This window comes from Lagenorhynchus albirostris, chromosome 10 (genome assembly GCF_949774975.1).
Source record: "Lagenorhynchus albirostris chromosome 10, mLagAlb1.1, whole genome shotgun sequence".
Classification (NCBI taxonomy): domain Eukaryota; kingdom Metazoa; phylum Chordata; class Mammalia; order Artiodactyla; family Delphinidae; genus Lagenorhynchus; species Lagenorhynchus albirostris.
Window position 1 is genome coordinate 648991 of NC_083104.1, and position 17459 is coordinate 666449.

At 62.2% G+C, this 17459-nt stretch overlaps 1 protein-coding gene across 2 annotated transcripts in view; it reads left to right on the forward strand.

Annotated features, from left to right (window-relative positions):
* The window catches only part of CHCHD6 (coiled-coil-helix-coiled-coil-helix domain containing 6), a 125774-nt gene that overhangs the window by 13606 nt on the left and 94709 nt on the right, over window positions 1-17459 (forward strand). For both annotated transcript variants that reach the window (XM_060163852.1, XM_060163853.1), the window contains exon 4: window positions 1409-1553. In XM_060163852.1, coding sequence (XP_060019835.1) covers window positions 1409-1553 — 145 coding nt within the window. The remainder of the gene's footprint in view (window positions 1-1408; window positions 1554-17459) is intronic.

The window sequence follows — 17459 nt, forward strand, 5'->3', positions numbered from 1 at the left end:
CAGGACTAAATGGCGAGTGGCCGCGCTGCTAGCCTGTGCGTGCCGCTGTGTTTGCAGGAGCTGCCTCCATGGACTGGCTCCAGGGTGTGGGTGGCCTCTCCCAGCACAGGCCACAGCCCAAGAGCTTCCCTGCCCGGGGGCTGGTAGGCCAGTGGCCGGGCCCAGAGGTCCCCAGAGTGTACCGTGAGACTCCAGGCCTCGGGGAAGGCGGAGCTGAGCGCCCCTCTCCCTGGGGTGTGGTCCGCGGGGCCCACGCGGGGCGTGGAGTTGTCACAGCACTGACTCAGTGAGCTGTGGGCTGGTACTGAGGGACCTCGTCTGCAGCCTCCAGGCCGTGGCCTCTGTAACAGGGACTCAGAGTTAGCTTAGGGGCCCCCGGTCAACCACGGCTGGACGGCTCCCTCTGCAGGTCAGCCCAGCCATGGCTGTTCCGTGGTCAGGAGTCAAGACCCCACCTTCTGAGAATTTCCAGTCCTTAATCCCAAGAGACCTCCCGAAAATAAACGACCAGAACCTTTTTTAAAAAATGCTTTTAAACATTTTAAAAATGTTGAAGTAACACATGCTAATGGAAGACTTAGGATAATATATATGAAAGGAAAAAACCGCCCATAGAGTCATCATCCCTTGTTAGTATTTTGGACTATTTCTTTCAAATGTCTTCTTTCCTCTAGTTTAGGGTTATTTTTTCAAAGTCATGTAAACTTTTGTATCTTGCTGTTTTTACCAGTCTTCTAATTATCTTCCATTTGTTGCACCTCGTCGTAAGCGTTTTTATTGCTGAAGGCGCCGTATGTGGGTGCTCAGTTTTAAAGCCACACATGGCATGGTGGGCAGCGTGGCGCGGAGGGCCTCACGTCTGTCACGTGCCCCCAGGCCGACCTGCTGCGGCCCCTTCACTGTCTGTGTTTTCTACACCCTAATAAATAACACTTCTGAGAACATCTCAGGGCCAGTGACTTTTTTCTTTCTCTAAGATGATTTTATTAGGAAGACTGGAAACAGGCCCAAGGATAGGGACGCGTTCAGGATGGAGAGTTGAATGTTCAAAAGCAAGGCTGCTGCTTCTGAACCTTTCCGCCCGCAGGTGGGGGAGGTGGGCTCCCCCCCTGCCCCGCCCCTCTAAAGGAGCGGCTCGAGTGAGGGTTGATCCCGTGCCCCGAGGATCTCTCACTTGGCGTTTGGCTGTCTGATTCCTCAGCTGGTTGTCAGGCCTTCTGCTCCCAATCTGTATTGTTCTGGCTGAGAAAGTGTCACACTGTCCCTGCACATGCCACTCCCAGGGGACTGTCACTGGTGCCTGATCCTCTCTGGCGCCGCAGCGTTCCACCAGCCTTCACGTCCCTGGCCCCTGGCAGATGAAGCGAGCTGCGTCTGCATCTGCGTCTCCTGTCTCTCCCTGGCCCAGGTGTGACAGGGGGCAGGCCGTGGTCCAGGACGAGCTGCTCCAGGTGGTGACGAGGGACACAGAGGCGGCTGCCAAGCCCCGGAGCGCGTCCCTGCGGCAGGGGGAGGGCGGCATGGACCCGGAGACGCATCGGTCCGCCCAGCTGGTGAGTGTGGGTCCCTGGCTGGCCTCCTGGCTCAGTGGCTCTGGGAAGCAGAGGTTGGCCCTGGAACCTGATGGGTCCGAAGTCCCAGCTTCTCCTCTGTGGAAAGGGTGTCTTTCTAGGGACCAGGAGCAGGGGGGGTTCTTATAGCCCCGGCTCTGTCATTGATTTGCTTTGTGGCCTGTGGCCTCAGGTCTGCACAGTGAGAGCTGGATCATTGGGTGCTGGGTCCCGGAACCTCATAGGTGTAAGTGCTGTGAGGACATGTGTTCCAGGAGGCTGCAGAGGGAGAGTACTGTGGGCTTGGGGCCTTGCAACAAGCCAGAAACAGAAGGAGAAGTCACCCTGGGTGCGGAGCCGAGCTGTCTGCCCACTGGCTGGGGCGCATCCTCCGGCCCCAGGGAGCGTCTCGGACTGTCCTGGTGGTCACACTTGGGCTTGCGCGCGGCTCGAGAGGAGGTGGTGAGTCCGGGCCCAGCAGTGCTGGCAGATCGCGGAAGCACACCGCGTTGGCTGTTGCCATTCTGGGTACATTTAACCGATGGGAGGTACCATCAGGTCTTTCTGCTGTGGGTGCAGGCTGCGTGTCACAGCAAGAGAGGTCACAGTGCCCCAGGGGCCACCACGTCATCACGGCCCGGGTACCCTCTCCTGCAGACCCAGTCACACTTAGCAGCAGGAGAAGGATGTTCCGGAAGCCCCAGCACAAGTCCTCTGACATCCCTCTGCCTGGACAGCACCAGGGCCTGTGGCTGGGCCAGCCCTCGGCACAGGGAACCGGGAGCACTCCCTTGGCTGGACCTGGGGCTCTTTTCTAATCACGTTTGCGGGGAGGTGGGGGTGGGCGTCCGGAGAGAGCTAGGACTGTCAGGAAGTATTAATTCTCTCAGTGGTGGAGTGTGGGGTGTTCCCACACGTCCAAGGAATTCTCCACACCAGCCGCGTGTCCTACAGTTCAGCTCAGTTGTGACACTGTCTACCCGCGGTGGCATCAGATCCCCAGGTTAAGGGCTTGGTTCCATTGGGCTGCCCCCCCCACCTCTCCCCCAACTTCAGATGCCAGTTGAAGCCAGGTTGTCACGTGTGCTTCTGACCCACCGGCTGTAGATGAGAGGTTCCCACGGCCCCCTCCTCAGGTTGGATTAACTTGCTAGAGCAGCTCAGAGAACTCACAGGAACACTTGACTTACTAGATCTTGGCTTCTGATAAGAGGCGTGGCTCAGGGGCAACCAGATGGAAGAGACGCTCTGGGGAGGGTGTGGGGAAGGCCCCCGAGCTTCCACGCCCCTCCCCGCACCCCCCCCACCCCCGCCAGCCTCCACGCCTTCCCAGCCTGGGCGCTCTCTGAACCCGCTCCTTCGGGGTTTCTATGGAGGGTTCCTTACGCGGGCGTGATTGACTACATCACGGCCACTGGCGACTGATTCCGCCTCCAGCCCCCCCGCCCTCCCGGAAGGTCAGGGGCTGGGACCCACGTTCCAGGCCTCTGATCACACGGCGGCTCCACTGGCATCCATCCTTGGGTGGTTTCCCAGAGTCAGCTCATCAGCATAAGGAAAGACACCTTCATCCCTCTCAGCAGAGGAATTTCCAAGGGTTTTGGGAGCTCCGTGCCAGGAACGGTGGGCAAAGACCAAATACGTCTTTCTTGTTGTAAACCGTGATGTCATGTCACGAATGGGGGCGGGAACAGCTGTAGCAGCGTCTGACACCATGTGCTCCCGGGGCCACGGCCGGGACACCAGGAGCTCCCCGAGCTCCACAGAAGGAAGCTGGATGGTGTGAGGGCTCTGCTTGGACGCCCCTCCCGGGAGGGGGGCCTCTGCCCAGGTGTGCGGATCACGCAGCAAGCATGTGAGACAACGCAGGTTGAACTGGGCCCTCGGGAAGGAGCAGCCACGTAGGATCCTCGCCCCTGGGACACGTCCAGTCTAGTGGGAAGACAGACTGGAACCAGAAACTGAAAACGGCCAAACCGTTACAGTGAATGTGAGACGGAGGCAAAGAGAATGTGCCTGGGATGCAGAGGCCGTGGTGTCGGCCGAGGGAGCAGCTGGGCTGAGCCGGGCGGGCGGGAGGCGGCACTGGACGTGGTGAGGATGAGCGAGCCGCGTGCACGCGCCGCAGGAGGCCGTGGACCAGGGGCCTGCCCAGCGACGCCGAAACTGAGACGGAGCCCCAGGAGCTGTAGGGATGGGTGCTGTGCTCTGACCTGTGGCCGTCTGGTGGAGCATCGTGACTCAGGGAGACCCCTGGTGAGGACAGGCAGGCAGCCCGACAACCTGGTGGGAAGGACCCTGGCTGGCGACGTGCAGGGTTAATCGGTGTGGATGGAGCAAAAGCGTTGGCGCCTGGGACAGTTACCCAGTAGGCACGGCAGCCTGCAGGGGTGGACTGTCACCTGGAATGTGGTCACCACAGCGAAAGGGATTCACAGCCTCCCTCCCTCCTGCCTCCGGTCCCGGTGGGTTTCTTGGCAGGAAGGGTATCTTTAGAGGGAAGCAGACACATCCTGCCTGGATTTGCCCGGACGTCTGGGGGGACGGTGCCCCCTGCCAGAGCTCTGAGGACCCACGGGGCCCGTGGCTGCCTTCACATTGCAGGTGTCCATGACTCCTTGTTGGGGCCCTGCTTTTGATCAGTGCCCACTTGCTCGTGCAGTTGGCGCCGCCATTCCCTTTTAGGAACTCACCTGCTTCCTGTTGTGTGTCCCTGGGTGGGATTGCAGTGGCCTCTTTCCCTGCTCTGGTCCAGGCAGGGTCTGGGCACGTGGCCCAGGCAGCCAGTCGCGCCCTGGCGCAGGACCTGCAGTGCTGGGTGAGTGGGAGGCCGCTGACCGGGAGAACCGCGCCCCACACCTCCACGTGCCCTGGGCATGGGCTGAGCAGACACAGACAGACACGTGGCTGGTGTGGAAGGCGAGGTGAGGCCGATCGGGCCTGCTCTGCGCGTTGCCCGGGCAGAGGTGAGCGAGGCCGCCGCCGTCACCTTCGCTTGGTCGGTGTGGTCGCAGCTTCTTTAGTGGAGGTAGCCTCAGAACTGTGCTTTGGAGGGTTTAAAGTAAGAGCAGAAAGACGGCGAGAAGAACCTGAGGGGAGCAGAGCGGCTTCTCCCTCCTCCCCTGAGTGCCCGCCAGGCGGGACGAGGGAGCCTGCTGGGCGGAGTGCTGAGGCTGGGTCCAGCCTGGGCCCCGGGCTCGTGCCCCGACCCTGCACCTGCAGCCTCGTCTAGAGGGTGCTGAGCGCGCTGACATTTAGCACGCTCTTTGCTCTGACGTTTACAGTATGGACTTTTCAGTCCTCTTCTGCACGAGGGAATAATTGAGCTCATTACTGGGAAAAGTTCATAAAACTAATAACAAGGAAAGGTAATAATTTTTATAACCTACTCCTGAGGACCGAAGCGTTCCCGTTGCCTGCCCAGCGGCGCTGCGGTGAGCTGCCGAGTGTTGATGCGTGTTCCTGCGCGTGCGTGTGTCTGACCCCGAGTTCCTGTGCCCGAGCACAGTGAGGCCGAGCAAACAGCGGAGCTGGGAGCGGAGAAAGGTTTCTTGCAAGGAGACAGATGGCTCAACCACAATCTCCTGAACTCCCCGAAGGGTTTCAGCAAAGTGCTTTTCAAGGCCAGGTGAGGGAGGGGAGTCGCAGGGTGTGTGATCAGCGGGTGCGCAGTTCTCTGATGGAACACTGGCTGATGGTGGGTAGCAGGGTGGGGTCACGGGCTAATATCGTCAGTCCTCAGGCTCCAGGAGGCCTGGGGGCTGCTCGTCATCAAGTAGTTACCGTGTTCCATTTGGTGGGGATTTTCACATCTGTAAAACAACTCAGGAGTGTGCAATAGACACTGTTTTCTGGGTGCTTCTGAGAGGAACTAGAGCAGAGGAAGGGGAGGGCCTGCCCTGGGAAGGCCCCGTAGAGTCCTGCTCGGGTGCAGGAGGGCTGCGGAGCCTCAGGTGTAGTTGGAGGTGGAGGCCTGGGTGTCAGCGGGGCCTGTGTGACGTGTGCTTCCCTCTGAATCGGGGAGGACATTTGGAGCCCAGATCCCACGTTCCAGAGAGGAATATGAAAGAACAGAGCGGTTTCTTGGCCTCGGTCTTCTGGTGCGAGAGCTTTACAAACCCAGGGGATGGAGCAGCGAAGGCCTGGCACAGCCTTCCTTTAGGGAGAGTGAGACTTACGACCCTGCCTGTTGGATTCCTGACCGTATTATTAGGAGTGTGAAACTGCAGTACACCTGATAGAAAGTAAAAACTTCCATCTCTTTTCTTTTCCAGTGAGCGATTCTTTTATGACGTTATATATATGTTCTCTGGGTGCCTGTCGTATGTCAGGCATTGGGTTAGTTTATTGATACAGCTGCTGTCCCCGAGAGGCTCTGTGCTTAGGGTAGTTCAGTGTTCTCACGAGTGGCCACACAGAAGACCACGTGATCCCAGCACAGTGCCTCCCCTTCGGGAGCTGATCATCTAAGGAACAAGACGCACAGAGGTGCAGGAGGGGAGAAGTAGAAAGAAAGGCTGCTGCTGAGGTCAGACCAAAAGGAATCTGCCCAGGCCCAGGGGGCTCCTGGTGTTCAGGGCCGTCCCTCCGCAGGCAGGCGGGGCCTCCACAGGCCTGGTGTAAGGGCCGCCCCGCCCTGCCCCTGGCCACCCCCGCCCCTCCCACAGTCACATCTGCTCAGAGGGCGGTGGCTGAGCTGGTGTGGGGGGGGTGGCGGTGCACTTCATTCTTTTAGGGAATTGGAGCAGTCAGTTAGAAGGGGTAGCGTGAGGCCTCCTGGGTTCCTACTTTCCTTGTTCAGGTCGAAGTTAAAATCACTCGGCCTGTGGTTAAAGGATGTGACAATTTTTAGAGAAAGGAAAACTATAGGTAGGCTCCTGTGAAAACTGGTTCAACCATATTTTAAGCTGGTTACACACCAAAAAAAACCTTTGGTTTTATTTCTCATATACTTTATACAAACTGGGGGTGGAGGGAGGGCGTGAACCCAGACGCGGGCTAAGAGCTGGCGCCAGGTTCATGGCTGGCCCTCGGCACATCAGGCCTGTGTCATGACGCTGCAGGGGTCGCGGGGACTGAGGAGGGAGCCTGGCACGAGTGGGGGCCCGTCTGGGCTCCCCCGATCCCCGGGCACTCTGTGCGTTGCTGGAAAAGTTAAAATTTATTCTTCTCTGCTTCACCTCCACCCGGGGACCAGGACACGGAGTCCACGGAACTGACCTTAGGACAGACCTGCGCATTTCCTGCCTTCCATACGTCCATTTATTTGGGGGCAGATGCCTTGGGCCTTCCGAACGGGTGGTGTGGGCGTGGCGGGCGGGGCGCGGAACGAGGGAGGGCTCCCGGTTCAGCCTGGCCTTGGGCAGATGCCCACCCGCACCCTCTGCTCTCTGCGCCTTTGGCCCGGCTGCCCAATGCTGTGTGCCAGGACCACCTGGGGACTCAGTAAAAAGATACGTACTTGGAGCTTCGGCTGGAAACAGTGGATTTGACGCCAGAATCCACATTGCTAACAGCCCCCGTGGTGCTGGTGCAGCAGGCCTGGAGCCGGCTCCTGGACCGGCGTTGGGAGCCCGGGCACCCCCTAGTTCTCGGCCCTTTTTGCTGCTGTGCCCCGCGAGATGTGGTGTATCCCACGGGTGACGCGGCTCCCGTGGTCCTAGAGGGCAGGGGCTGTGCTGTGTGACACGAGCTCCAGGTGACCGGTCCTGATGCAGCTCCTGCCCAGATGGACGCCTTGGTCAGACTTCCCGGCCTCAAAGGGAATCGGGAGCCCCTCGCTAAGGAGAGCAAGGAAAGAGGCCGCTCTGTGCTGGAGCCAGGCCTGGAGGAGCTGGGCGAGCAGGGCTCCGCGCTGGGGGGCGGGCGAGCGTAGACTGTGGCCGGAGCCGGGCAGAGATGGCCAGGTGCACCCCCGGGCCCCCGCAGGGACCTGACATGTGTGCAGCCGGACCCTGGGGCCTGGCCGTGTGAGGTTGGAGGCACGTGGCGGGAGCGGAAGGAAACCCCGTCCAGGCACGTTGGACTCACTGTCCGGCCCGAGCGTGGAGGCTGCTGCCCGTCTAGGCGCCTCCCCATCGCCGGGAGCCCCGTGGGCCCTGCAGAGCTGAGGGCGGGCCAGCGGCGTCACCCGGGAAGCTCGTTGGGCTCTTGTTTCCTGTCCGGCTGTCCAGCCCACAGGGGCACCGTGGTGCGTCCTTAGGTGGAAAAGTCCTGTTTTCCCTCAGCTGTTGTGCACATTTTCACCACCTGGAAGGCGAGGTGGCGGGCGGGGCACGAGCAGGGAGGAGGGGGCACCTGTGGCGAGTGGACAGCGGGTGGCCCTTCCCTCTGAAGTGGGGCCGACGCTCTGGGTGCCCAGCAAGGTGCCTTTGGGTGAGAGGCTGGGGCTCCAGGGGCTTCATAGCCCGGCCATCTACCGGGTCTGAGGGGCCTCTGCTTGTGACGCCAGAGGCTGGAGACCCTCCTTAGTGCTGACCTCGTGGGGCAGATGGCTGACGCGGTGCCTTCCTGGTGCCACTGCTTCTTAGTAGCAGGGCATGCATCGCCGGGCACGTCCGTTAGCGCCGGGGATGAGCGCCGAGCCAGTGGTGGGCTGGATCCAGGGCGCTGAGGGCAGGCTTCCCTCCTAGGCCTCTCCAGGGACTCGGCTGCTGGCCTCAGCCAGGCTCCTGGGCACCTGCGTGCCTGATGGGCCCCCAGGGCCCGGGACGCAGCCTCCCTTGGGGAAACGCAGCCCTGGAGGCTGACCTGGGCCGTCTGATGGGCACTGGGGCTGAGGTGGCAACTTACTGACCTCCCGCGTCGTCCCTCGTGAGGCCCAGGGCCTGGCTGAGTCTGGGGCCTCCCTGTCTTGAGTGGGTCTCTTGCGGCCTGGGCGAGCCTGACAGCGGGGGAGACCCGGCACCCCTGCGTGCACTCCGTGCCCGTGGGTTCTGAGGGGCCGGCCCTCCACCTGAGCCCCGTGGGTCCTGAGGGGCCGTCCGTCCGCCTGGCCTGTGGGTCCTGAGGGGCCGGCCCTCCACCTGGCCCATCCTGGCAGCAGCCTGTGTCCCTTTTCTGCCCCTGGGGTGGAGCTGGGCCGGCGCCTGCCTGCTTCTACGCCTGCTCCAGGATGCCAGCAGGCTGGGGAGAGGGGAAGGCCATGGGTTATTTTCAGTGTATTGATGTGGTTTTTTCACATAGTCTTTGGGGAGCTACCATTCTGCCTGCTCCTTTCTGTTTCAGATTTGTCAATTAGCAGACCGTGTTTGCCTCGCGGGTAGATGCCATTGCTGGCTACTGGCAGGGTAAAGAATGGGAAAGAGGTTACTTGGCTGACAAACCCAGCAGTGGGACAGGGGAGAGTCCCAGGTCTTCACTAACCCCCATGTCTGCTCAGTGGCCAAGCCAGGTCCCCGTCTTGTATGAGTGTCTGGGTCAGCACGGCATGTGCGCCCATCGGGACAAGTTTGGCTGTAACAGAAGCCCGGGTGCGGTGGGGGTGTGTTTATTTCAAGGACAAGTCGTTGGGCAGAAGGCCTGGCAGGCGCTGTGGCTCGGAGCAGGGTCCCTGTCCTCCTTCCCTCTTGATCCGGCGACCTCCTCAGGGCTGCAGGGTGGCTACTGTGCCTCCAGGCATCACGGCAGTTTTCCAGTTGGGAAGAAGGAAGGGCCCAAAGCCTTTCCTAGTGAGGTTTGGTTGTTTTATGTGGGAGGGGCAGCCTCCCTAGGGGCCTCGTCGGCAGAACGGGGTCCTAGGGCCACCTCTGGCTGGAAGCGGGGTTGCGATGGTGATTTTAGGTGGACATTTGACACCCCCAGATCAAGGAAGGGGCTGGGCACTGGTCGGGCGGTGGGCTGGAAGGCCCCCTGCTGCGGGACCTGGGGGCCTGGGTGCAGAGTCTCTATGGACACGGCACAGCCTGCGCCAGCCTCATTTCCTCCCGTGTCCAGTGGGAGCGTCTGGAGCTGCTGGGAGCAGGCGCAGCGTCCAGCTCGCCGTCTGGCTGGTGGGGGCAGGGGTGCCCGCACCCTCTGCGTCCGGCCCGCCTCCCCCAGGATGAGGGGAGGAGGAGCTGCGTCTGGAGGCGGCAGTGGGGGTGATTCTGCGCGGAGGGGATGCTGCACGGGGGCTGAGGTCCCGTCCTCCGTCCCGAGGAGTTGGCACCCCTCACCTGGGCTCCTTCGTTCTGAAGCTGACCTAGGCTCCCACGGGGCCCTGCGCTCTCCTGACTGCCAAGGGTGTGGGGTGGGGGGGCCGTGCTCTCATCGAAGCCCAGGTGGGAGTGCTTCCTGGGCCCCAGGCTCTCGAGAGGCTGAGGGAGCCCGCCGCCTGCGTTCTTCCCCACGGCAGGCAGCGTCTCCCGCTGCTGGACGAGTCAGTAGGCTTTCTAAGGGAGGATTCCGGCGCCCTGTGCTTTGCTAGGACCGGGGGGTCGGGGGGGTGGTTACTGTGTGAGGCCTTTCCATGATGCCCCGGGGCCACCCGGCCTTGCCGCCCTCTAGCCTGGGCTTGGCCCCTTGTCCCTTTGCTCCTGCTAACTCTGCCCTCTGGGCCCTCCCCTGACGCACCTGGTGGCCCCTGCCCACAGGCCTGCACCCTTGCCGCACGGCCGCTCTGTCCTTCCCCTCCTGTCCCTGGGCTGTCGGTGTGCAGCCATGGATGGCGGCACGGATAGGCTCTGGGTGTCAGACGGTGTGCAGCACAGCCGTTTGTGGCCAGCCGGTGGGCTCAGGGCCGCCCTCGTCTTCCCACTGCCACGCTGGCCATAAATAGAAGCACATTGTGGGCGCCCTGGGCAATGTCAAGCAGCTGCGGGCTGGCACGGGGGCCCGTCGTGTGCTTACCCTCCTCGGGGAGGGTTCCTGAGCCTGGAGTAGCTGGTCTGTGGCGGGTGCCCCGCCTTCCTTTGTCCCTTAGACTGCCTGCGGGGCTGCCTTGGTGTTCGCTCCAGAGCGGAGGGCTTTGCACCTCAGGGTTCCCAGCCCCAGCCGCTGCTGGGCCCCTCGACTGGGGCCGGGCTGGCCTGGGGGCCGTCGGGGGCCAGGTACCTGCCCGAGAGCCTCACCTCAGGCCAGGTCGCTTGGCCCAGTTTCTGGCCCTGGTCCCAGCCCGAGTGGAAGCCCCTTCATGACTGCAGGGGGCCACTGGGACCACTGGCTCATCTTCTAAGGCGGTCTAAGCTTCCGGAGCCGTTTTCTTTTTTCGCTTTCACCTTGTCTCCTTCTTCTCCTTGAGACCAGCTGGTGCTGCCCCGGGTTTCATGACTGGGGTCTGAAGCCCGGGAGCAGATGACTCACCAGAAGGTCTGGGTCTTGCTCTGGTCAGGGGTGGTACTGCAGCAATCGCTGGAGGCTTGGGTCGGCTGCGTTCTCTGCTCCGTGTCTGGGGTCTTCCTGCACCTCAGTTTCCCCCCCATACGGTGGTGGTGAGGATGCCCGCAGCTCAGAGGTGTAGTGGGGATTAAACGAGGTGTATTTTAGCCTCTAGGAAGATGTCCGCGCTTAGTCGGTCCTCAGCAAAAACCACACCTGGCCGTTTCTCAGCCAGGCGTGAGCTGAAAGCCTTCCTCGCCGTCGGTGTGAGGCTTATGCTCCGCAGCTCCCCAGCCGTTGTTACTGCTCTGCTGTCTCGTGGCTCTCCTGACCTTGACCTTGACCCCAGGCGTCTGCCCGACCCGGAAGGATTCGGCCCCTCCTTCCCTTTGTCCTCCTGTCTGGCCCCACACCCGCTTCCTGTGCACCTGGGCCTGGGCTCCCAGGGCCACCGCAGGGGGTCACGCTGGGCCGGAGGGTCTTGGGCTCTGACTCCGTCACTGCTGCTGGCTCGCCCCTCTCTTCGCCCTGTTCCAGGGGCCCCTGTGCCCCCCACCCGGCGCTGTGCTGAGCCCTGTCCGCACCTGCTGGCCCAGTCCTGGCTGGGCTTTCTTCGTCCTGGCCTCGCCTCCCTCTCTTCCCCTTGGAGCTGCTCTGTCCCCTCCGCCTGCTGTCTGAAGTGCCCCCGCCCTCTGCTGCAGTGTCTTGAGATCAGAGTTTGCTTCTCAAACTCCTTGAAGTTTGCTTTTCACGGCCATTGATACTTCGTTCTCAGAAACAGCAGATCTGGTGACTCTCCTTCACGTTTCCTCTGTGGGGTCAGCGAGGGCTTCTCCGGGGGGCAGGCCTGGGAGTCAAGGCCTGGAGGAACAGGAGGGGCGGGGCCCGGGGCCTGGGGCCGGGGGTCGGTGAGCTGGGGCACTGCCAACGCAGTGTGGGGACGGGGCCGGGCCACCGTGGAGGGGCTTGTGGGCCTGGGGGGCGTGCAGCTTGGATGCAGTAGGGGCCCCCAGGAAGGTTTTCACAAGGTGCTGCTGTATGGGGAACAGTCCTGCTGAGAGGCCATGGCGGCCTGGACAACGGACGGCGGCCAGTGGGTGGGAGGAATGGTGGGGGGAGGAGTGGACAGGTGGGGGAGGGAGAGGAAGAAGGAAGGCTAGTGCGGGGGTCTCAGTGCTGCCAGGGGGGCCGGGGAGTGCGCCCTCTCTGGCCTCCTGCCTGTCCCCATTCCCAAATAGGCGAACTGTCCAGGGGGGTCCCGGTGTGCAGGAGGGCAGAGAGCAGCTACGTGAGGAGGAGGCCCCCAGGGGCATGTGCTCCTCCCGGTAACAGTGCAGGGTGGGGGGTGGTCTGGCGGTTCCTTGTCCCAGGAGGGGGAAGGGACCATAGTGCACGTGCCCACTCAGTAGTTTGAGGGCCAGATCCAGGCGCCCTCCTGGACGAGCCTTGTTGCCCAGGGTGGCCGCGTGGCCGTGCCTAGCTGCAGGCTGGGGACAGCGGGAGACCTTCTCTGGGGTCCCCACAGAGCTCCCCCTCATCTGCTTGTGCCCTGCCCTCTGCTCAGGGCCTAACGGCTGTGGGTACTGCCCAGACGGAGCCCTCCAGCAGAGCATGCGCAGAGCAGCCGTCTTCGCCTTGGCCCTGGGCCCTCGGTCACTCGCTGTCACTGTGCTGCTGTGACAGCACTCTGTTCTGCACATCCGGCAGCGCCTGCGGCAGGCCCGTGCCCCCAGCTCCGCCCGGACTCCACACGGCTGTGCGGGAGCAGAGGTGTCCCCGAAGAGTGCACTGTTTTTGGCTGTCCTTCCCAGTGGCCATTGGCCGTCCAGGCAGCTGCCTGGGGGCTTCTGCAGAGGCCTGTTGTGAAGAGGCCCCGTCGGGAGGCTGAGTGTGCTGTGGCCCGCGGCTGTTCCCGGGCCACCTGCCCACAGTTGGGCCCCGGCCAGGTCTCAAAGAGGAACGGTGATTTCCAGCAGGTCAGGTGGAGTCAGACAGGGGAAGTCCTCCTGGGCTGGAGTGGGATGCGAGGGGCGGGACTGAGGTCGCGTCCGAGCTGGCCTGGCTGAGGACGGCAGCCTCTGCAGTGCGAGGCCCTGGCTCAGCCCCTCGTTCCCTCCCAGGCCCTCTGCTGAGCGAGTAGAGCCGCGGGCTTTCGTGCTAACTCTCCTGCCCTACCCTGAGCCTCGTGCGCCCCGGTTAGCGCTGCCCCGCCTGTCGCCACAAGCGGAAAGCCCTGTGGCAGGTGCTCAGCCCCCTCCCATGCTCACGCGGGCTCTGGCGGCAGTGTCCAGGCCCAGGCTTCCCCCTCCTCCTGGGAAGACGCAGCTGACAGGGCGGCTGCTGCTCTGCTGACCCCAGCACAGCCCTCTTGACCTCCAGAGGCTCTGGAAGGCTGGCAGAGAGAGGTGGACATGGAGGGTGGCCTCGTCTTTCTTGCCCTCTGGTTTTCCCTGGAGCCCCCAGGACTGCAGAAGGGATCGTGGTTCTCCCTTTCGTCCACCCTGCGGCCCCGTGGGGCTGGTGTTTGCCCCCGGCCTGTCCTGGCACTCCCTTGCTCTTTCTCCCTGAGAAGAATTTGCCTGTGTTGCCCTAACTTGATTCCTGTCTCTGCTCCCTTGGGGGCGCTGGGGATTCTGCTCCTTTGCTGGGCTCTCTGGCCAGAACAGTCCTGAGCGTCTAGGATCTGAGTGTGGAGCATTTTTAATTGTTTGGTTACGTCCAGCAGCTGACATTGGAGGCTGTGGCCTGGCCTGGGCTCCGGCGCCAGACTGCCTGGGACAAGTCCTGCGTCCTGGCTGTGCTCCTTGGTCGTCACTTAATCTCTCGTGTCCCTTCTCTTAAAGGGGGGCAGTGGTCGTGCCTGGTCAGTCCCTAGGTTTTCTGCAGTCTCGAGATAATGCACGGAAGGTGCCGGGGGGTGCTTGGCACACAGCAGACTGAACGTTGCTCTCGCGCGGCTCAGTGGGGGCAGGGGTGGGGGCTCATGAGTTCCTGCTGTCCCCCCCGCCGCAGATGCGCCCCTCACGCCTCATGAAGCTCTCTCCTTTGAGGCCCTGGAAAGGGGTTTCTGTTCTGAAGAGTTCACGGCAGGCTTTGGACCAGACAGATCTGGTTCTTGGTACCTGGTACCTGCCGTCGCATTGCCTGTGCTGCTGGGGCTGGGGGTTCAGGTCGGTGCTGCTTGTGCGGGTTTGGTAAGGTGGGGAAGAACCCAGCGACCCCATTCTGCTTCTCATCCGTCACTGGAGCAGGCGGAATGACTGTGGTGGTTACCACAGCCAGCATCCTAGTGCCCTTGGTGATGGGAGCCCGAGGCCGAGTCCTGGAGCCTCTTCCTGTCGTGCATGTTCGGCCCACAAGGTGGCAGTCCTGGGCCGCGCTGGCTGGGAGGACGATTGCGGGGAGCAGGCCTGGGCAGGGGGAGGGCCTGGATCTAGCTGAGGGGCTTGAAAGGCCCCTCGTCCTGCCTGACCTTCCCCTGCCCCCTTCACCTTCTGCCAGGAGAGCTAGGCCTTGGCCTCTGTCCGTCCCCGGGCCTCCCTTTGTTGTGCTGCTCTGGGGGTGGGTCCCGATCCCCCAGTGGGGCTGCCCAGAGGGACAGGGGTGCAACCTGTCTTCCCTCCCAGTGGGGCTGCCCGGGGGAGGGCTCCCCTCTTCTCCTGCTGTATTCTCACCCAGAAAGTCGCTGGCGTCCTGTAGAGGAGGGACAGTGGGGACCAGATGAGGGATGGGAAGTGTTGGGGTTCCCCGCTGGGCTGAACTGTGCTCCAGCTCGCAGCTGCCCGCCGCTTTGCTCCTGGAGCAGCTGAGTCACTGCTTTCCTGGCCACATACTGAGGTTGGGGCTAGAGAAGAGTCTGCGGTCCTCGTCCCGGTGCTCTTCCCAGCCGGCATTCGGGGGCGACGTGGGGCTCCCTCCACAAGCGCCTCCTGCAGGGCCAGGCCACCGCACGTGCCTTCTTCTCAGCTCCCTTTTGCAAAACGAGCAGATTCTGACTTTGCTGTGGGTGGACAGATGCTGCGGTTTTGGCAGCCCTGGGATTTTTCAAGGCCCAGGGAAGTCAGCTAACAGCAACGACTGGAACTTCCCACGGCGAATAGCTGTTGGGTTTCAGGACCCTCCAGCTGGCCTCCGAACGTCGACTTCCCTGCTGAAACCAAGATCTTGATGGCTCCTGACGCCCTTTCCCAGAGGCCAAAGAGGAGGGGTCTGCAGGCGCTCAGCTGGGGGGCTGTGGCCCCTGCTCACCTGCCGTAGCTCCTTCCAGGCCACTGGCCGCCGGGGTGGGTCCTGGGCGAACACTGCAGAGCTTGTGAGTCGGGGCCTTGTCGGGCCTGGAGACCAGCAGCTCCTGCCTCTCTCCCACCTCCCCTGCCCCCCAGCAGGCAGGCACTCTGCCCAGAGCCTTCGTGGGCCGCCTTCCACACCGGTGCGGAATCAGGGCCTTTGGGCTTTCTTCTCTCCCCAGCACTCCAGCGTGCATCTCGAGTCTGAGCCCCCAGACCTGGGGCCACCCGAGAGACCCAGCGGGGAGTCTTCCCTGGGGGTGGGGGATGGTGTCCCCGTTCTGGGTGGGGAGTTCCTGGCAGCACAGACGTCCCTGTGGCCCTGGGCTTTAATCTCCATCTACAGGGACACGAAGACAGGGACCTAGGCCATGTCCGTCCGTAGAAGAGTCACAGCTGACACAGCGACAGGTCTCTGAGCCACAGTCTGCCCGGACCGGAGAGGGGGTGCTGAGCCACAGAAAAGCCCAGAACAGCCACCTGTGTTACTCAGACCAGCTGTGCGGCCTTGGTGCCGTGTCTGCGGGCGTCAGTGTCCCCACCTGTGCCGGGGCAGGGCGCCCCTTCAGAGCCTCCCTCAGGAGACGGGCCAGCAGCCGGCTCAGGGTCAGGCCCGCACAGCGTCTCCTTCGCGGCCCGTGGAGGGTGTTCAGACCCCTGTGCGCGTTGTGCCGGAACACCCCGTGGCCCCCCTGGGCTGAGCTCCTTCCGAGGTGCTGGCTGTTGGCGGAGGAGGGAGCTGGGGCAGGAGGCCAGCCCGTCCAGGAACATTCTTCCTGGCGTTTCCTCTCCAGAGTGGGCAGCTTCGAGCGGCTCAGCTGCCAGGTGACAATCCTGTGTGCTCTCCCTAATTGGTGTCCAGGGGAGATTGATTTTTGCCTGTGTCACTGCTGCTGGAGCCCCGATGCCTCTCTCCTCAGGGACTACGTACCTCCAGATGAATTTTGTTTTAAGCCACCGCAGCATCCGTCCTCCACTTTTCTAGAAGGACGCGTTTAGGAGAGATGAGGGTAGGTACCTTCTGCCAATTGATCTTGGAGGCTGTCCCTTGAAGGGGTCCCAGGAGAGAAGCTGACGGTGGACGAGCAGATGGCCACCGGGAGGAAGTGAGTCTGTGGCCAGCCTCCCTGGGTCTGACAAGTGGTCATCTTCTAGACTCCTGGGGAAGGGAGCCTGCAGGAAAGTGGAGCCCCTGAGCAGACGTACGACACCCTGCCAAAGGGGGAGCCAGGGCAAGCGCAGGCGGACGTCAGGCGCAGAGGGCACCAGGAGGGGACGGGGGAGGGGAAGGGTACAGGAAGCTCCAGCTCTCTGCACGGCCGCCCTGGCTGGCTCACGGTGGATGGACCTTGGCGGGGGTGTGTGTGCAACTGCAGACCATCGGAGCTGGGAGCAGGTTCCCAGCCTGTCACTGGGTAGGGGACTGAGGCCCAGACGAGGTGTTGCTCCTGTCCAAGGACCTGAGCTGGTGCCCGTGTCCGAAAGCCCCTGGCCTGTGTCTTGGGCTCTGGGCTGGCCACGCCGGCTGGGGTCATCTCTGAGGCTGGGCTGCACGCGTGGCCTCAGGAAGTGTCTCTCGCACCGTTCCTTGAAGTCTGGTAGTTTCCCTGAGCTCCCCAAGAACTCTGCAGTATATCTGTATTTGAGTCACTGTGGCTCTGTTTTTTGGCAGCCCGATCATTTAGACCTGACAGGTGGGCACAACTGTCTCATTAAATGCAGATGTATTTGTGTGGCTTGGGAAAAAAAGGAACATTCCATTAGTCTAAAGCAAGAATACCGGTCGTTCCTTTTATTCGTGAACTCAGCGTATTAGAATTTGCTGTCATTACATGTATGAAGTGGGAACGAAGCCTCTCTGGTCCCTTGTTGCTGTGATGTGCTCAGGTGCTGGGTGCTGTGGCGCGTCCCGGCGGGTGTGTGTGCAGACCCTCCTGTTGCCGGGGTAGGGACGGGCTCTGCAGACGCCCCAAGGCTCAAGGGCCCCTTGCGCAGAGCTCTGCAGCAGGGCTGGGCTCTAGGCGACATCCCCCTGGCCGTGTCACAAAGAAGGAGTGCAGGGCGTTGGGTTGGAGAGTGGAGGACAGGTGTGCTTTTCTCTCTTCTGAGGTGGAATTCAGGTCACACGTTTTAAAGTTAATTCACTGCATTTGCTGCCTTCACATTCTTGTGCGACCATCACCTCTACGTAGTTGCAGAACACTTCCGTCACCCTTGCGCGGCTCTTGGGTGTGCTGTTTCCTATGGGACGTAGCCTATGAGCAGGGGCGGGCACGAAGCGAGGAAGCCACCGGGGAGCACCTGGGGCAGAGCTTGCCCGGTGGAG